This window comes from Accipiter gentilis, chromosome 30, assembly GCF_929443795.1.
Source record: "Accipiter gentilis chromosome 30, bAccGen1.1, whole genome shotgun sequence".
NCBI lineage: Eukaryota > Metazoa > Chordata > Aves > Accipitriformes > Accipitridae > Astur > Astur gentilis.
The window spans coordinates 314601-332429 of NC_064909.1; the positions used below are offsets into that span (position 1 = coordinate 314601).

Sequence of the window (17829 nt, forward strand, 5' to 3'; positions counted from 1 at the left end):
TGAATTGGACTTGACCAGGTTGAAGATAGTAACCTTTGTGGTAAAATGGTAGTTCCTGAGCCACAAAATCAAAGGCCAAGAACCAGCTTTACACTGCTGACACAGTAGGAGAGGGGCAGAGGAAACAGGCAGAAGAGAAAGAGAAAACAGGTCCAAGACCTGTTGTGAAAATTCCTTTGTGTTCTGAAAGGTCCCTGGGCAGAAATTGGAGCTGGAGAATGGGCTGAGAGTGGGATCTCAGACCTCGCGAGTGGCGCAGACACAATAAGCACAGATCTCTTTACTTTCTGCCTGTATATAAGAGCAAGATGTGCTATGAAACTGAAAGAACACATACAGAAAGGAAAACAAGGCTCTTGCTAAGGGCTTGGGATGTACTAGAAACCTCATCCATGGTATGCTGGTGCAAGACTCAACTTTTGGGGGTTTACCCCCCACACTGTTTCTGTTATCATGCCCAGATGAAGAGAAGCCCAAATGCCTACTTGGGCTCCTGCATTCCTGTATCTTCAGTGGTGATTTCCTCTGGTTCCTGGGCAGGAGGCTCTTTGTCCTAGCATGGGTGACTCTGGCAGGACATGTAGGGCAGAGCAGGGTCAGCAACCTATGGGCTGGGTGCTAAGGATTGTATGGGCAAGGGAAGCATTCTGCGATGCCAGGAACAAAAGCTCCAGACATGGTATGTTGTGATGGTAGGAGCTTCACACACCTTCCACGCACACCAAAATCTGCCATCTTGTACCAGAGAGGAGAGATGACTCATGAAATGAACAGCATCTTGGCTCTGAGATGCTGCACCTCCCAGTTGCTACCCTGCAGCTAAGGCCCTTCCCATCCCCTTCCATTTGGAAAAGAAAACGACCATCATCCAAACAGACATCAAAAGCCTGCACACCCCTGTGGCAGGGAAAGGGGTTCCCCCTTCCTGCCTGTTTCTCTCCAGCACCCCACCAAAACAGTGAGAAAAGAGGAGACAACCTCCTGCTGTGGCCTGCAGAAAGGTCTTTGACACCGCACGTTGGGCACTGCGCTGCAAGCCAAGGGCTTGGTTCGCTGACCGGGGCAGTGGGGTTTACTGTAAACTCAGCAGGAAATGCCGCTCCTCTGAGCTGAGCACAGCCATTGGGAGCTCGGCTGGGCTGGCCACTTAACAGCTGATTATCGCTGGTTTAGTGCTTTCCATTCAATCCGCTCATTTCTAATTAGCATCCTAATCCAAATTAGCCACTGATCTGCAGTGCCAAGCACAGGGGACCACAGGGCAGCTGGAGCCGAAGGAGGAGGGAGGGACAGAGGAGTGGACAACAACGATGCAGATGCCTGCAGGTTTTGAGACAGGACAACTACGTGGGATGGGGGTGGCTTCTTTCATCCCCAGCACAAGGAGGCAGAGGGGCAAAAGGGTGAGAAAGCAGCTTCTAAGGGTCCTTCCCCAGCCCTCGTGGCTGAGAGAAGGGAGTTCATGGCTGTACCAGACACCCACTGGTCCTCAGAGGAGGGGCTGGAGCCCACAAGCTTTCTGAGATTGTTGGATTGGTCTAACACCCCTGGCTTCTCTCCATTGGACTGAAGACAAACATTTGTGTGGCTCCAGCTCACAGCTTGCCAGCTGCAGTTAGAAGACACAAGTTTTTTCTTACAATGGCATTATCCGACACAGCAGGATCCACCACGACTGTCCTTTTGCAACCACAGCAACCGGGATGGTTTGCAATTCTGACCCTGTTGTGCATGTGGACCTTCAGAGGAGAAAGGTGACAACTTTCTTCAGCACGAAACTCCCTTAACAGGGAATATCATGTGGAAAGCAGAGCTGAAAGCTGTAACACAGAGAGGCCAGGCGGGCAACTGATTGAGAGGGAGCAAACCCAGAAAGGATGAGGCACAGAAACCAAAGGAGAGGGAGACTAAGGAGAAAGCCCAAGCTCAGGTGCAGATAAGAGAGAGCTGTGCAAGCCAAGAGGGCTGAGGACAGTATTCCCAGCTTAGCTCTAAGGCCTGGTCGTGCCAGCTGATAGACTACTGTGCCTCATTTGTAAGAAGCCACACACATCCATGGGATGAGACTGGTCAGAGAAGAAGACTCAAAAGCTTGAAGAGAGCTCTTTTAATGCCAAACAGGGACATGACTCCATCCTCTCCTCTCACTCAGATGCAGCTATTTCCGGCAGGCAATGCTTCTAGCAGAGAGCATAAAATAGAGAAGGGTCCTGTGTACCACAGATACCACAACACGATCAAGCTTATGTGCAACACCATTTGCTGTGTGGGAGTTTATAACTACAGCACATTGCCTCTGCTTAGCTTGGGATCTCAAGGCACTTTGCAACAATTAATGAACAAGGATTTTTAACATCTCTATGAGGTAGTAATGCCTCTTGCTATATATCTCCTGCATTACAAGTGGGGAAATAGATGCACAAAACTATAGAGACACACTTTTAAGGTCACAGCAGGCAATGCCAAAGCTGGAAACAGAGCCCAAGTGCTCTGACTCCTGGTTCTTTGCTTTAAAACAAGCCACAGGAAGGCAAAGCTCTGGTGTTCCTCCGAGCTAGAAGTGGAGGTGCCCAGAATAACCAGGAGAAGTTCGGTGTGGTTTGAGACACTGCCAGCACATCATCTCTAGGTGGTTATCAGCAAAGATCACCAGGAGAAACCTGGCAGATTCAGCCAAAAAGAAAACCTTTAAATGACCTGCTGTGTCTCAGAGGCCAAGCAGTGATCTAACTGTTGACCTCGGCTGTGTGAAGCAAACCTTCTTGCAGACTCACACCATCTGCCAGGGATCCTGGCTTAGCACTGCAGCACAAAGGAAGCTTCCTGTTTAAAAATTAAACAGTGAATTTAAATATTGAATACAGAAGTTGTTCTCTGGATTGTTAGAGGTGAGGTGGAGGTGGCAGGGGAGCTGGCTCCTCAAAAGCTGGAGATAGCGCTGTCTTCACCAAACAGATTTTCTTGGCAGGCTTTGCAGTGGTGGCAGCTCAAAGTGCAGAGATGTTTGCTCCTGGTTACAGAAACCTCCCTGCATTCCCAAGGGAGAGACCCTCTGCCGTGGCTATTAGCATTTCTTGTTGCTTTGCCTTCTTGAGAAACATAATGGAGGCTTTCATTTCAAGTCCTTATTGGGAAGCCACTCCTGATCCTGCAATTCTGGCTGCCGGATGAATGCAAAAAATAATAATCCTACTCTAGCTGCAGAATATGGGTGAATAGCAGATGGAGCGCACTTGAATAAAACTGTCTTCATCATTTACCTGTGGTCTGATGACTTAAACTGGCTTGGAGCATAAGGGACCATGCTCCGAGCCTCAGCTCTGTTGCAGACCTGCTGCATGACCCACAGGCTATCACTTTGTCTCTGGATATCAGTTTCCCCATCTAGAAGGTGAAGACAATGAAAACTGTATTGCAACCTCGAAGTATGTTGGGATCTAAGAAAAAAGCATTTAACAGCCTTTTCCATGGTAAATTTCTAAAGCATTTATAACAAGTAATGGAAGAAAGCTTCACAATACCGTAACTGGTTGGTCATACTGCATTGCCATCTGCTTTAATATCTCCATCTGCAACAAGGGGATAATATGGCCCAGACAATCCTATTTGCTATCACAACACAAGGAATTGGTGGCAGTCACCTTTTTTAACCTTTGTGTCACACATATTCCTGAGGAATGGGCACATATTTGAGGAATCCAACCTAAATGCCAGGCTCACATCTCATTCCTTCATGTTCATACTGGGGCAACAAGCTCAGAGTCCTCTGGACTGTGAGGCATTATCAGAGACAGGACACACAAGCACTAGACAGTAAGCAATGAGCCAGGGTAATCTACAACAACCAGCATCTGGTACTGATCACCACCCACTGTACTTGTCCATGATCCCAAAACATTTTAGCACCACACACAGCCAGACTGCAGATACATGAAAAATGGTGTTGCTTCTCTGGAAGGCCAAGACAAAAAAACCCCAGCCATCCCATATGCTTCTTAATGCCCTCATCACCAAGGTTGCAAGGCTACATCTGCTAGGACCAGGGAAACCAAACCATCCACTGCTGATGAGCTGGAATAGCTTGCAGGGCAGCACTGCAGGGTTTGGGTTAGAAAGTGAAGGCTATATACAAGTAAAATTGCAGGCGAGAGATAAAAAGGACAGAGCAGATTTCCCAGAAATGTAATTTAGTCATGACAATAAAATGATCAGTTATTCTAAGAGATTTTTAAGGTAACACCTTAGAATTAAGATAATTCTAGGACAGTTTTTTAAAGATAAATTCTGGTTTTTAGAACCAGATTGACTGATTTTTAAGAGTTACAGTCAGTCTTACTGCTAACCTCTAAATATTTGAAATCCTCAATATCTTTTGTTCACTTCCTCTGCTTTTACTTTGCTTTTGCTTTATAACCCCAGTACCTGACTGTAACCGTGCCACATGCATGCCTGCCCCAATGTCATTAACATCTTATTAGGTTGAGAGAGAAAATGCATGAAGAAATAATTGTATTAAGTGACTCTCAGAGTTTGTAAATTAATCACCATTGTGCATGCCCTTGGAGCAGGCTGCCAGAGGCATTAATCATCTAATCTTTGCCTTTCACTTGAGAGTTCTCAATGTTTGCTCCCAGAATTTGGCTGGGCAGCCTAGCGTGAGGATACCTTTACAGTCCTGTCCCAACCGTTTTCCCTAGGGGTGGTGGTAGCAGGGGAAGTGGGAAAATAAGAGGTAATAGCAGGGATTTCCATGTTACTGGGATGAGGGTCTGGGAACTGAGCCGTGGCCCAGTTGAGGGTCTGGGAACTGAGCTGGCTGTCGCAATGATAAGAACAACAGACCAGGTTCAGGTAGCCGACAGCGGCGAGGTCCGTACAGCTGTGGCTGCCTTGGCTGAGGAGGAGGAGGAGGGGAAAGACGACAGTGACAGAGCTGTGCAGTTGTGCCAAGGGGAAGAGGTGACCATCCACAACACCTGGGTCCCACCCTTGGTTCTGGAGGTCTTCCAGGACCTCCACACTGGTCCCCAGGAGGGGCCCAGCTCGCCTAGAGCTAAGAGCCTTTGGGCTCATATTTCTCTGGCAGCAGGTCTGAAAGGAAGGGTCATCTCTGAAAGCAAGTGTGGTGAGTGCAACTTTAGGCAGTCAATCTCAAGGCATGAACTCATGGGCAAGACCCTGATGACTGGGCCAGAGATCCCAATATCCACCACAGGCTAGGTAACTTGTATCAAGGTGAAACCCTAAATGTTGAGTTTAATGCACAAAAATACAAGTGTGGCTGAGTTATCCTCCACCATAAGCAAATTTCATGCAGTCATTCTGGTCTCTATCAAGCCGCCAAAGCAACCCCAGGCAAACAGTCTGAAGGCTCAGTTTACCAAGACCCCAAGAGATAGACACGATCAGGACCCAAGTCACTCTGGCTTTACCAGTGATTTATGTAGTGTAAAAGCAAGTGGCAAAAGGTCAGATTTTGTCACTTCCACCTGTGAGCTGGGATGCTTGCCTCCTCCAGCGAGTACTGATGGACACACTCTGGAGTGGGTCCCTGGCAATACGCTCAGTATTTCCCAGCAAGTCTTCTATGGAGAATATTTAAAGAGGATAGGAAAGTGGGGAAAAGCAAAGCAAAGGGAATCAGGAATTAGAGCCACAAAATCTCTCTGACTCTACAAGAAGCTCCTTCTGTCATGCAGAGTATGGTTCATCAAACCATCCTCAGAGTGTGAACTTGCAATAATGAACGCCTCATGGCTGCCTTAACAAGATTACCCCATATCCTGATTCCCAGCTGCTGTTGCCTAATCCTCGCTTCTCCTTCCCACTGCTACCCTGCAGTGCAGCAGTAGCATTTGCTCACACATACACAGAGCAATATATAAAAAGACTGAATGCTGCCTCAGCAGCTGCAAACAGGGAGAAAGAAACAGCTACATGGAACCACCTGCTGCCTATGGACTACCAGCAAGTAGTCTGCCCATTTCTGTCCAAGAGCTTTGCCTGGGCTTATACCCAACAATCAAAGCAAAGGGACTTTTGTTTCATCCCCTGAAGATCACTCCACTGCTACTTAGAGCATGCTAGAAATCCTCTTTTATGTTTGATGGGCACCATCATGTTCTTGTTAAAGACCATCGTTCTGAGACATTGCATATTCTGCTCTTGAAATCAATGGGAACTCTGTGTGCTCAATAAAGACGGGCCTGCATCTTGGCAGGAAGGACCAGAAGGTAAATAAGCAAGTAAACAGTGATGACACTGGAGGGGAAGAAGAAAGGGACTGTGCTGAAGGATTTTGGAAGAGAAACCAGATCTGAGCTGGAGACTGCTCCATACCAGCCTGCAGAGATGTCAAGTGGTATCTTTCTTGGTCAGAAGAGGATGGGGGATATCAAACACTGATACTTTGGGGAACATTTAATAACCTGCTTACTGGATGCAGACTGCTAATGCTAGGGGGAGGGTGGGTTCAAGATCACAGCCTATCCAGTCACAGAGATATCAGGTGTGAGTGGGAGGCATATCTCTGGTGTGTACCTCCTGGCAATAATTTGAGGTACAATAAATGGCATTACTTACTGGAAGCATTAGTGTATGCAATTTCATCCTCTTTTGGGGAAAAAGATTTGACAGTCAGCTGTGTATTCCAGCTGTTTGGCTTGCCTGAGTTGCTGGACCACTGCATTACACTCAAAATATATTCTTACCTGTTGGGCTGGGATAGTTGATTGCTGGAAAAGGAAACAGAAAAACAAGTCAGAACAGATAGAACTCCCTCAAATCACAAATCACAATCAGAGTTTGAAAAGAAAACAAACACGTCAAGAAAGGTCACAGATGCACAAATCTCCTAGCAGCATCTCTGTGAAACAGTGCTTGGTGTATGCGTTGGTGATGGAACAAGATGCTGACTCTGTTCCAAGCAGCAACAGACCTTAAGAAAACCCCACCTAAAGGATGATCCCGGGCTTACATGGGGGAACCCTTCTGGCAGCCCAAGCAGTTTCTTTCTGGAGCACCCACTGGGATAGCACCCACTTAGATACCAAAGCTTGGTATCTAAGAGAGACATCAAAACAATTTGGAAGTTTGAGACAACAGGCATGCAGGGGACACCAGACACATTATCACTTCACAGGACAAGAGGATTGTGTGAAATCATGCAAACATAGGAGGAGGGGGATCTGTACTTTCTGCTGAAATACAGGGTCCAAGCTCCTGAGGGCAGTAAAGAAATCATAGGGTTGTGGGAATGGGGAGATTTGTGAGCTGTTGGGATGCTGGGGAGAGAAGGGTGGTCAATGCATATCAATGGGATGATCTGGGATTCAGGGTATTTGACAGAGCTACAGGTTTACTAGTGACTAGTTAGGACAGGAACTGTGCATTCATCTCTGGAAAGAACTGAAGCCCCCTGAAATCCTCTTACTTTTATGGGCATGTGGCTAATACAGTGTCCAGTGGCTGTCCTCTAAAATACACCACTGTACCACAGGAAGCTGCAGCATGGCCTGACAGGGGACTGGGATTTTGGGGTTCTCCTGCACACAGAGTAGAGTGCAAGTCAGAGCTGCTGAGTGAAGGATAAGGGGAGACTGGCCCTCAGAGGTCTCTATCTAGTGGTCTACATTGATGGCAACAGCCCAAATAAGGCCAAATGTGATAGCACTGTGCCATCAAAACTCCATAGAGCAGGAATATCCACCCAAGGGTCACAGAAGACAACATCTACGCATGCTCATGTCCCTAGGCCTGAGGCTCGGACCTGCTCTCGTAGCCAGGACCGAGGAGGAGACACCTACGTTCCATGTACCGGATGATACGGGCAGCCATATCTCCAGCCCCAAAGCTGGTGATGGGCGTCAGGCGAACTTCATAGCTCTGAGGCACTTTCAGGTTGGGCAAGATGTGCTCCAACAACAGGCCTTTCTCCATTTTCTGCACAGGAATGAAGGTTTGGATGGTGTTTCTCTGAGCCAGCTGCATAGAAAAAGAACCCACGGTGTTACAAAAATCCTGAAACTGGAAACCTGAGGGATCCTATCTACCATCTAACACTCTATTCCTCCTCTTCCTATACAGACAAGTACACCTGGTTTATCAATGAGATCTTCATGCAGAATTGGTTTGAAAATTCCCACCACTGGTACAGAACAGTGATCAGGAGCCTGAGCTCTCCCCCTGAAGGAAAGCCTTGGGGTCCTCTTGACTGGGGGGACAACTTGAACTATGGGTCCTGGAGCAACTCTGTGTTGGAACCAATATCTACAAGAGGGGAGTGTGGTTAACCCGATCGGAAGATTTCGCGATGTACGGAAAGGTAGGGCCCCACCCCCTCCAGTTACGTTAACCAATAGCAGTTCAGTGATACACAAGCGCACCGTGGCTATATAAGGAAGCAACACGGGGAATAAACGCTTTTTGCCATCCACCACATTGGTGTCCGTGTGTGACTAGCCCGAACGGCCTGTACGTTTTGCCGTCGTGTCTTCTCCGAACCGGGTCGCCTTGCCTCACAAGAGGCAACATAGTGGCGCCGAAACCCGGGAAGAAAAATAACCGCGCCCCCAGTACACGGGAAGGCGCGGCCGGGACATCGGGAATCTCAACGGACGCGAGAAGACGGCCGGAGCGGCGGGACCGACTTCGGCGGGGAGGACGCTCCCGTACCGCCGGGATGGAAGCTCTCGGCAAGGTAGTTTCGCAACTGCATAAGCAGTGGGGGATTGACTGTAAGGCTAAAGACTTCGAATGCGCGGTTACAAGATTGCTTAAATTAAGCACCACTGAGCGTCCCGTAGACATTCTTCACCTGGAGTGTTGGGACAAATGTACGAAAACGCTTGCAGAGGACGTAATGTGTTCAGGGTCCAGCAAGTGTCTTAAGAGTTGGGGGAGGGTTACGCAAGCATTGCGAAAAGCATTGCAAGAGCAAGAGACCTGGAAAACGGCCCAAAGTTGTTTGAAAGTTACTCCTAAAGTGGGGGTTGGAGCAACTACTCAAACAATGTTTAGTGATTGTCCTGCCGATCCCGACCCACCATCCGAAGACAAAGATTGCCCGCAATCGTTGTCTCGGTCCCCCAGTCCTACCCCCAATTTGGCCGTAAAACAGGTTCAGCGGCAAAATTGTGATAATGTCGATGTGCGTGAGAACGCGTTTAACAACGAGGGTCCCGAGGAGGTTTGCGAAAGACCCCCACCGTATGCGCCACAAAATGGTGCCGGCGAAGAGGGAGGGGGCGGGGCGGTGAGCCGTTTCCCGCCACAAACATGTACAGTCGGGAATCCAGGGAAAAGTGGGAGGAGATCGCGGACAAAAAAAGGGAGGGGAGCCCGGGGCCCAATCGGGGGCACGTCCCAAGGCGTTTCCTTATAAGGAAAGAAACTCCTCGGAAGGGAGGCGGAGAGGGGGTGGGAAGAAGCCCGCCCGCGGAAAGGGGAGAGGGCGGAGCCCAAACAAAAGATACCATAGCCCGGAAGTCTCGGACCACTGGACTTCCGCCTCTGACTCGGAGGACGACGGGGGTGGCCGGTGGCGCGTGCAGGATGCAAAGCGTTATACATCCAGCCCAAGTTCCGACTCGGATAACGAGGAAATGCAAGCAAGCTCTAACAAACTTAAAGGCTTGGCCTCGTCATATACGGTCAAGAAAAGCTTGCAAAAATCTACGCCGCTCACAGATTGGAAAAAAATTCAAAGGGCGTGTGCCAAGTGGGCCCCACCCACAGCGCTAGCTTTCCCGGTCAGGGAAATAAACGGCCAAAAGACTTACTCTCCGGTTAACCCTAAAGACATACAAGCAATCGTTAAAGCAATTGCTGAAAAAGGAATAAACTCCGCGATGGTTTCCACCCTAATTGACAGTGTTTTTGGCAACGATGATATGCTCCCTTTTGACATTAAACAAACGTGCAGAATGATTTTCGATGGCGCAGGGATGATAGTATTTAAGCAAGAATGGGAGGATAATTGCTCAAATACGCTGGCCAAGGTTGCTGGGGATGACCACCCATTGCGAAACTCTAGCCTACAGCGGTTAATGGGCAGAGACCCAACAATGGTCACTCCTCAGGCACAAGCCCAAAAGATGAGAGCCCCAGAAATCGCGGCCACAACTCGTGCAGCTAGGGAAGCCATCCGTACCACTTGCGGGATAGTCGCTAAGCCAGCCGCGTGGTCTACCATAAAACAAAGTGAAAGCGAAAGCTTCATCCAATTTGTAGACTGTCTCCAAGCTGCCATAGACTCTTCCAACTTACCAGCAGAAGCCAAAGGCCCAGTCGTCGCCGACTGCCTACGACAACAATGCAACCAAACTACCAAAGAAATTTTGCGATCAGTGCCACCAGGCTCTAGTGTTGCGGCAATGATCAAGCATGTGGCAAGGGAAGAGCATCTGACCCCAATTCACGCTGCAGTGAGCGCTGCCGTAGCCGGAGTAATGGCCGTCCAAAGTCGCCATGGCCACAGCCAACCAGTACCACCTGATCCCCCACCCCAAGGCAAGCCGAGAGGGCCATGCTGGGCTTGTGGCAAAAAAGGTCATATTGCCAGAGAATGCAGGCTAAAAAAGCAGGGAAAAGGGCAGGGGAGGGGACCTGCGGGCCGCACAAGGCCCCCTCCCAACTGGGATATTCGGCGGCCCAGCTATGTGAACCCCGCATGGGGTGAGCAGCTTCCGAATCCGCTACCTCCTCGAGAAGCCACCAACTTTATGGCCCAGCCAATGCCCCCACAGCAGTCATTCCCCCAGCCGATGACCCAGCCAGACCTAACTACATTCGCAACTTCGAAGGACAATTTGGAGACCAAAACCTTCGAGTGGCCCTGGCAGTACAATGCAATACCCCGCCAATAATATGGGGAATTTGCCGGCAGTACTTTTACAACTCCGACATAAACCCCGGTAACAGCCCTTCAAACCACTTTCGGCTCAGTGATACCGCAATCAGTGTCCCCTTCCTGATCGACACCAGCGCGGATGTAACAGTCATTCCGCAGACGCTCTGGCCCCCAGGCTGGAAGTTAGAAGATGCCCCCACCATAGGCGGAGTAGGAGGAGTTTCCATCGCAAAGAAAAGCGTTGAATCATCAATAACCCTCTACGACAAAAGAAGGCCCGAAACATAAGTCCAAATATATGTTTACGTTCTTTCGAACGTCCCACCTTTGCTCGGACGAGACGCTCTATCCCGGCTGAACGTCAAAGTGACAAATTTACCTTAAGGGCCACTGCAGCATACCCTCCACCTCCAATCAAGCTAACCTGGAAATCGTCAGACCCGGTGTGGGTCAAGCAGTGGCCCATTCCCGAGCCTCAATTGTCAATCCTCCTTCAATTGCTCCAGTGAGAATTAGAAAAAGGGCATATCGAGCCATCTACTTCTCCGTGGAACACACCAGTGTTTGTTATACCGAAACGCAGCGGCGAAGGCTTTCGTCTGCTCCACGATCTGCATGCTGTCAACAAAAAAATCCAGGCCATGGGCCCAGTACAAACACGACTACCCGTTAACTCCTTCGTTCCAACGAACCATGCGCGGTACTCGATATCAAGGACTGCTTCTTCTCCATACCTCTACACGAACAAGACAGAGAACGATTTGCCTTTTCTGTTGTGTTCCCTAATGGTCAGCAACCCAGTTTGCGATTCCACTGGAAGGTTCTTCCCCAAGGAATGGTTAACTCTCCTACCATATGCCAGATTATTGTAGGCCGAGCCCTAGTGCCCGTTCGATCAGCGAACCCAGAAGCTACCATTATCCAATATATGGATGATATTCTCATTGCAGCTCCAACGTCAGACCTCGTAGACAACCTCGTGTCAGCAATCTCCAAGGTTCTAAAGGCCAACGGCTTTGAAATAGCTGAAGCAAAAATAAAAAGAGGTCCTTCAGTTATGTTTTTAGGTGTAAAAATTGCTAGCTCTCATGTAACACCCCCGGCAATTAAAATTCGCCGTAGTATCAAAACGCTTCACGACGCACAGCAGCTAGTAGGATCTTTGCAGTGGCTCCACTGTACGAGCTTCTTAGCGGCAAGCATCCATGGGAACAAAAGACCCTCTCAGACAAGGCCACGCGCTCACTCGATTTCATTGAACGACAGTTGTCTACAGCTGTCCTCTCCAGATGGAATCCAAGCCTACCATTGGACCTTTACGTCCATTTCACCAAAGAGGGAGGAGTGGGAGCACTAGCACAAGGACCCCCTGATACAGCTAAGCCAGTACAATGGATAGCCCTCGGAAAAACCTCACGCGCATTTACCCCGGGAGTGGAGTGTCTCGGAAACCTCATTATGAAGGGCAGAAAACTTGCCCTAAGTCACTTGGGTTTCGAACCTGCAAAAATATACTTACCTTTCCAGAAACAAATCTCAACATCATCAGTGGCAGTCTCAGAGCATCTTGCCTTGGCCCTTTTTGGATTCGTAGGAGAGCTTTGTTATGCTGCAAAACCCCCGTGGACTCAGCTGCTAGCGATAGTAGATATCGACCTTCCACAAAAGGTCAGAGACCGGCCACTACCAGGACAGACCGTCTTCACTGACGCTTCCTCAACCACCTCTACCGCAGCCGTGGTGTAGCGAGCACAAGAACAGTGGCAATGTATCAAAATGACAGATATGTCGCTGTCAGTCCAACTATTAGAAGCCTCTGCTGTAGTTTTGGCGTGTGGGCTGTTTCAATCTGAGCACCTTAACATCGTAACAGACTCCATGTTCGTTGCCAGACTTTGCCAAGCAATGCCCGGACCAGGCATCTCAGCATCCCCTGCCGCAGCCATGATCAAAGAAGCACTTTTCTTGCGTCAAGGTACTGTGTCAGTTATACATGTCAACAGCCACGATCCTGTCAAAGGATTTTATCAAATTGGCAATGACAAAGCCGATGCCGCAGCAAAGGGACTCTGGACTCTGCGAGACGCGCGACAACTGCACGAGTCACTGCACGTCGGAGCCAAAGCACTCGTCAAAAAGTGCGACATCTCAATAGCAGACGCCAGACACATAGTGGCCACCTGCCCCCATTGCCAAAAGGCACCCCTGTGGTCCAGCGGAGTTAACCCCAGAGGTCTTAGGGCCTCAGAGATTTGGCAAACAGACTTTACCCTCTGCCAATTGTTAAAACCCAGAGTCTGGCTCGCTGTAACAGTCGACACATATAGCGGCATGATTGTTGCGACCCAGCATGCGAAAACGAACTCTAAAGCGACAATCCAGCATTGGCTAACTGCTATGGCATGGCTTGGTATTCCAAAACAAATTAAAACAGATGATGGCACAAACTTCATTTCCAAGTCAACTCAAGAGTTTGCCACAAAATGGAACATCACCTTAAAACAAGGCATCCCATACAATAGCACAGGACAAGCCATCGTAGAAAGGGCGAATCAAACTCTAAAATCTAAGCTAGAGACTCTAGCCAGAGCAGAAGGGTTCACCAACAATATCCCTCCGCCGGAACAACCATGCTTGTTAGCCACCGCCATGCTAGCGCTAAATCAATTTCCAAGGGGAGATCAAACACAGACCCCTTCCCAAAAGCACTGGGCCACCGAAGCCTTAAAAGAAGGTCCACCAGTTAGTATCAAAAATGAGCTAGGAAATTGGGAGTCAGGATGGAAGTTAGTCCTGACAGGTTGGGGGTATGCAGCAGTAGAAAAAGACAACATTATTAAGTGGTGTCCTTTAAAGTCGATAAAACCTGCGTTGCGTAACGAAACTAACGAAACTTCTGAGTTTCTTTTAACAGGTCGCAGCTGTGATTCCTCTCGTCAATTTCACATTTCACCACCAGAGCGAACACTGTCGATCCTGCGACAGCATCTATGCCTCTGTGTCTCCCTGTTCCTGAGCTTAACTTATACAGTACAGGCAAGATCGGACATTCACCCCTATCAGCCATGCACCTGGACACTCCGCAACCCTATAGACAGTAGAGTAATAGCACAAGTCGTGTCTAACACCCCTAGTTTTATTGTTAGTCTCAAAGACATATTCAACTTTCAAGGAGAGAATTGCGTTAACTGGCAAACATATTGGTGTCCGGGTTCCAACCCTGGGAAAAGCTACTGTACCTATCCTGGTTATTGGTTCTGCGGATATTGGGGCTGTGAAACTATCGTAACTAGTAATCGGTGGAAACCGCCTAAGAGAGATAACTTCCTGTACGTAAGCTACTGGCCACAAGAATGCAAACAACCCACCTTTGCTGTAGACGGGATGGTTAGTGAAAGGGGAAGTTGTTCCCACTTAAATGTAACGGTTTTGCGACCCCAAGATGTAGGCTGGACGTTGGGCAAAATGTGGTCAGTATTCATTCATAAATGGGGTCAAGACCCAAGCTAGATTTCCACCGCAGCATCATACTGCCGTTGGACCTAACAAAATTATAGCTCAAGAACGTAAAAGCCTAAGTAACACCCCAGCACCTGACCCTATTGGCGCTATACCAGAACCCAATACCGTTTTATCACCCCCTTATAGAGTGCCTCAAACGACTCCTTTTACCTTATTTTACCGCATGCTAGATGCAGCATTTTTATCACTAAACGCAACAAAGCCAGACCTTACTGATTCTTGTTGGCTTTGCTATGACGCCATTCCGCCCTTTTACGAGGGTGTAGCCCTTAGCGCCCAGTTCAGTTACTCCAAAGAAAGTAGCCCCAGTCAATGCTTGTGGAATACTCCTCGAAAAGGAATCACACTAGAACGAGTTTTGGGTGAAGGAGTTTGCGTAGGCAATCAACAGGTAGTGCAGCATAACAGACATATTTGCAATACCTCTGTTGTCCTGGATGGGACCTAATCCTGGGCTGTCCCCTCAGCTTCAGGGGTATGGGCTTGCAACTCCACAGGTGTCACCCCATGCATTTCCATCAAAGACTTTAATGAAGCTAATGACTTTTGTGTTCAGGTTGTTATTATTCCTAGAATCCTGTACCATTCCGATGATGAAGTACTTCGCAGCTTTGAGGAAAATCTCCCACGACAGAAACGGGAGGTAGTAACCGCTATTAGTCTTGCGGTGCTTTTAAGTTTGGGTGCGACAGGTACAGCGACAGGCATCGCAGCGTTAGTATCCCAGGAACAAAGCCTGACGCAACTGCAGATGACTATTGATGAAGACTTACGCGAAATTCAGCAATCCATTTCCTTCCTAGAGTCATCCCTTAACTCCCTATCTGAAGTGGCGTTACAGAATAGGTGTGGACTAGATCTCCTACTTATGCATCAAGGAGGTCTATGCGCTGCCCTTAATGAAGAGTGCTGTTTTTATACCAACCATTCAGGAACAATTAAAAAATCTATGGCAGAGCTCCAAGAAAGGCTGGAGCGATGCTGCAAAGAATATTCTCAGCAAAATTGGTTTAATTCGCTCTTTACCCAATCCCCCTGGATCGTTACCCTTATATCTACTTTGATGGGACCAGTTATTGTTATTGTTCTCACGCTTATAATCGGTCCTTGCCTTTTAAACAAGCTAGCTCAATTAGTTAAAGCCCGCCTAAATCAAATTGATATTATGTACTTAGAACAAAGGCAGCTTGTTTAGTTATAACAATTCGCTTGAAATGCATTATAAGTAACTAACGTATTATAGTCGCAGTTTTGTGTATGTCAGTAATCTGTCTTTGCTTGTTGTTACTAACACAGTTATATAAGTTTATTTGTTCATGGAGGGGGGGGAAATGTGGTTAGACAGGTAACCCGATCAGAAGATTTCGCGATGTACGGAAAGGTAGGGCCCCACCCCCTCCAGTTACGTTAACCAATAGCAGTTCAGTGATGACGCAAGCGCACTGTGGCTATATAAGGAAGCAACACGGGGAATAAACGCTTTTTGCCATCCACCACATTGGTGTCCATGTGTGACTAGCCCGAACGGCCTGTACGTTTTGCCGTCGTGTCTTCTCCGAACCGGGTTGCCTTGCCTCACAAGAGGCAACAGGGGAGGAATGAACCCAACTCACCTCCATTAGTGCACCAGGGTCCTGTGCAGACACAGCATGGCATTCTGTCAAGATACCCTTCAGCTCACAATCACCGCTGCAGAATTCATTCATTTGCTGCCTGGGCCATGTGGCATTTCATTTGGTGCCTTGCTGGGACCTGTCTACTGCCATGCTTCCTCAGCACCCTTCCACAGAATTCACCCTTGAATCCTAGCCCATGCTGCCTCCGTAGACCAGAGCAAGGGGTCTAGGTCAAGTCAATGGTCCTCTGGAGTCACTCGTAGGCTCCCTCTTTCTCTGATGCCCACTGAGGAAGAAGCTGAACCATGCTAGCTGAACCATACTAGCTGAACATTGTTCAGTTTGCTAAGGCAGCAGGGAAGTTTCAAGAAAACAATGGGAAAAATATTGTTGTCAAAATCACTGCCACTAAAAATGATGAATTATGTGTCAGAAAAACTTCCCTGCTACAGTCATGCTTGCTTGGTGGGGGAAGGAGAAGAACAAGGATTGCATTGTGAAGATACAATTTCCTGCCTGTTGCTGTGCAGTGCCTGGATCCTTGTGGCAAGATATGTTATTAGGGATGCTGGTCCTGGTAAAAAGACCTTTGGCAGGGCTTTTGATGGCCCAGTGTTCACTGTCCCAAACACTAAGCCTTCCCTTGCCTCTAATATATTCTCTAGGCTGACAGGTTTCATCGCAAAGGCAATTCTGCTGATAGGCAGGCTCAGTGTTTGTCATTAACTCTGAAGTTACAGGATTACTGGAACAGGGATGCGGGGAGGAAGGTTTACAGCAAATCTGTCAGTGTGGAGAGTGTGGAGCACGAAGATCGAGTAAGGGCATGGCAGGAATGAAGGCCATCAGCAATAAAAGGCAGGGGAGCAATGCAGACATGGCACTTGGTAAAAACAAGCACATGCGATCCCTCCTCTGCCAGCTTCCAGCCCTAATGCACACAACTAAGTTCAAACTCAGAATCAATGGCTGCCACTGGAGAGCTTTCTGTGCCAGAGCCCTGTTCATTTCCAACATGGCCAAGACCCAGCGACCCACCTACTCACCTGAGTTGATCTGCCCACAATTTGGACGGTGCTCCCAAGTAAAGGGGCAGGGCTGGACCAGATCCTGCCATGCTACTGTGCTGGGGCAGGGACTGGCTCCTGGGAATCCATGGCTGCTTGTGGTTCTCACAGTGAACAACATCTTTGTACCTGCCTTACAGATTGTGCCTAAAAAAGACCTTTGTACCTAAACAGGTTAGGGTGCAAGTTGCTTGAGGAACTGCTTTCTACATCCTCCTCCTCCCCAGGGCAAGATGGGTCAGAAGGCCAGGAACTGCTCTGGTGCCTTCCCATGAGGCACCTGGGAACAGTCCCAGTGGGCAGGACCAGGGCAGTGCCTCTGGGAACCAAGCATGAACTTGGCACAGGGATGCTGCCAGGATACATTCATATCAGCAACGCCCCATCTGCACACATGCAAACTGGGTGCTGATCCAACTGGCATGCCTACTGCTCAGCCCTTCCATCTGCCAGCCTTCTGAACCACCACTCTGCCAAGCAAGAGTGGAGGTGGCTCCCAGTGGTGATCTCATTTGGGATTGTTAGCGCCAGGCCCCCAGTTATCTGGGAGGAGAGGAGGGGTCACAAGCCAGAAGCAGGAGGCTGGAGCAGTATGGCTCCTGGCACGGGGCTTTCTGCGGAGTGGAGCCTGACTGCGGGGGCTGGTGGCAGCTCCTCCCCACAGGCTGCCATGAGCCAGGGTGCTGGAAAGGCAGCCAGCAAATAGGAGGAGGTCAGGATCCATTTACCTTGTCTAGATATAACCTTTAGAAGAGAAACAAAATGGAGAGTCAGA

General features: G+C 48.7%; 1 protein-coding gene across 4 annotated transcripts in view; it reads right to left on the reverse strand.

The window, feature by feature from the left end:
- MDGA1 (MAM domain containing glycosylphosphatidylinositol anchor 1) overlaps window positions 1-17829 on the reverse strand; it is a 156240-nt gene that overhangs the window by 22297 nt on the left and 116114 nt on the right. For 3 of the 4 annotated variants that reach the window (XM_049833814.1, XM_049833813.1, XM_049833811.1), the window contains 2 exons: window positions 7806-7983; window positions 6711-6734 (listed from right to left, as the gene is read on the reverse strand). In XM_049833814.1, the coding sequence (XP_049689771.1) occupies window positions 6711-6734; window positions 7806-7983 (202 nt within the window). The remainder of the gene's footprint in view (window positions 1-6710; window positions 6735-7805; window positions 7984-17829) is intronic. The other variant, XM_049833812.1, reaches the window with a different exon arrangement.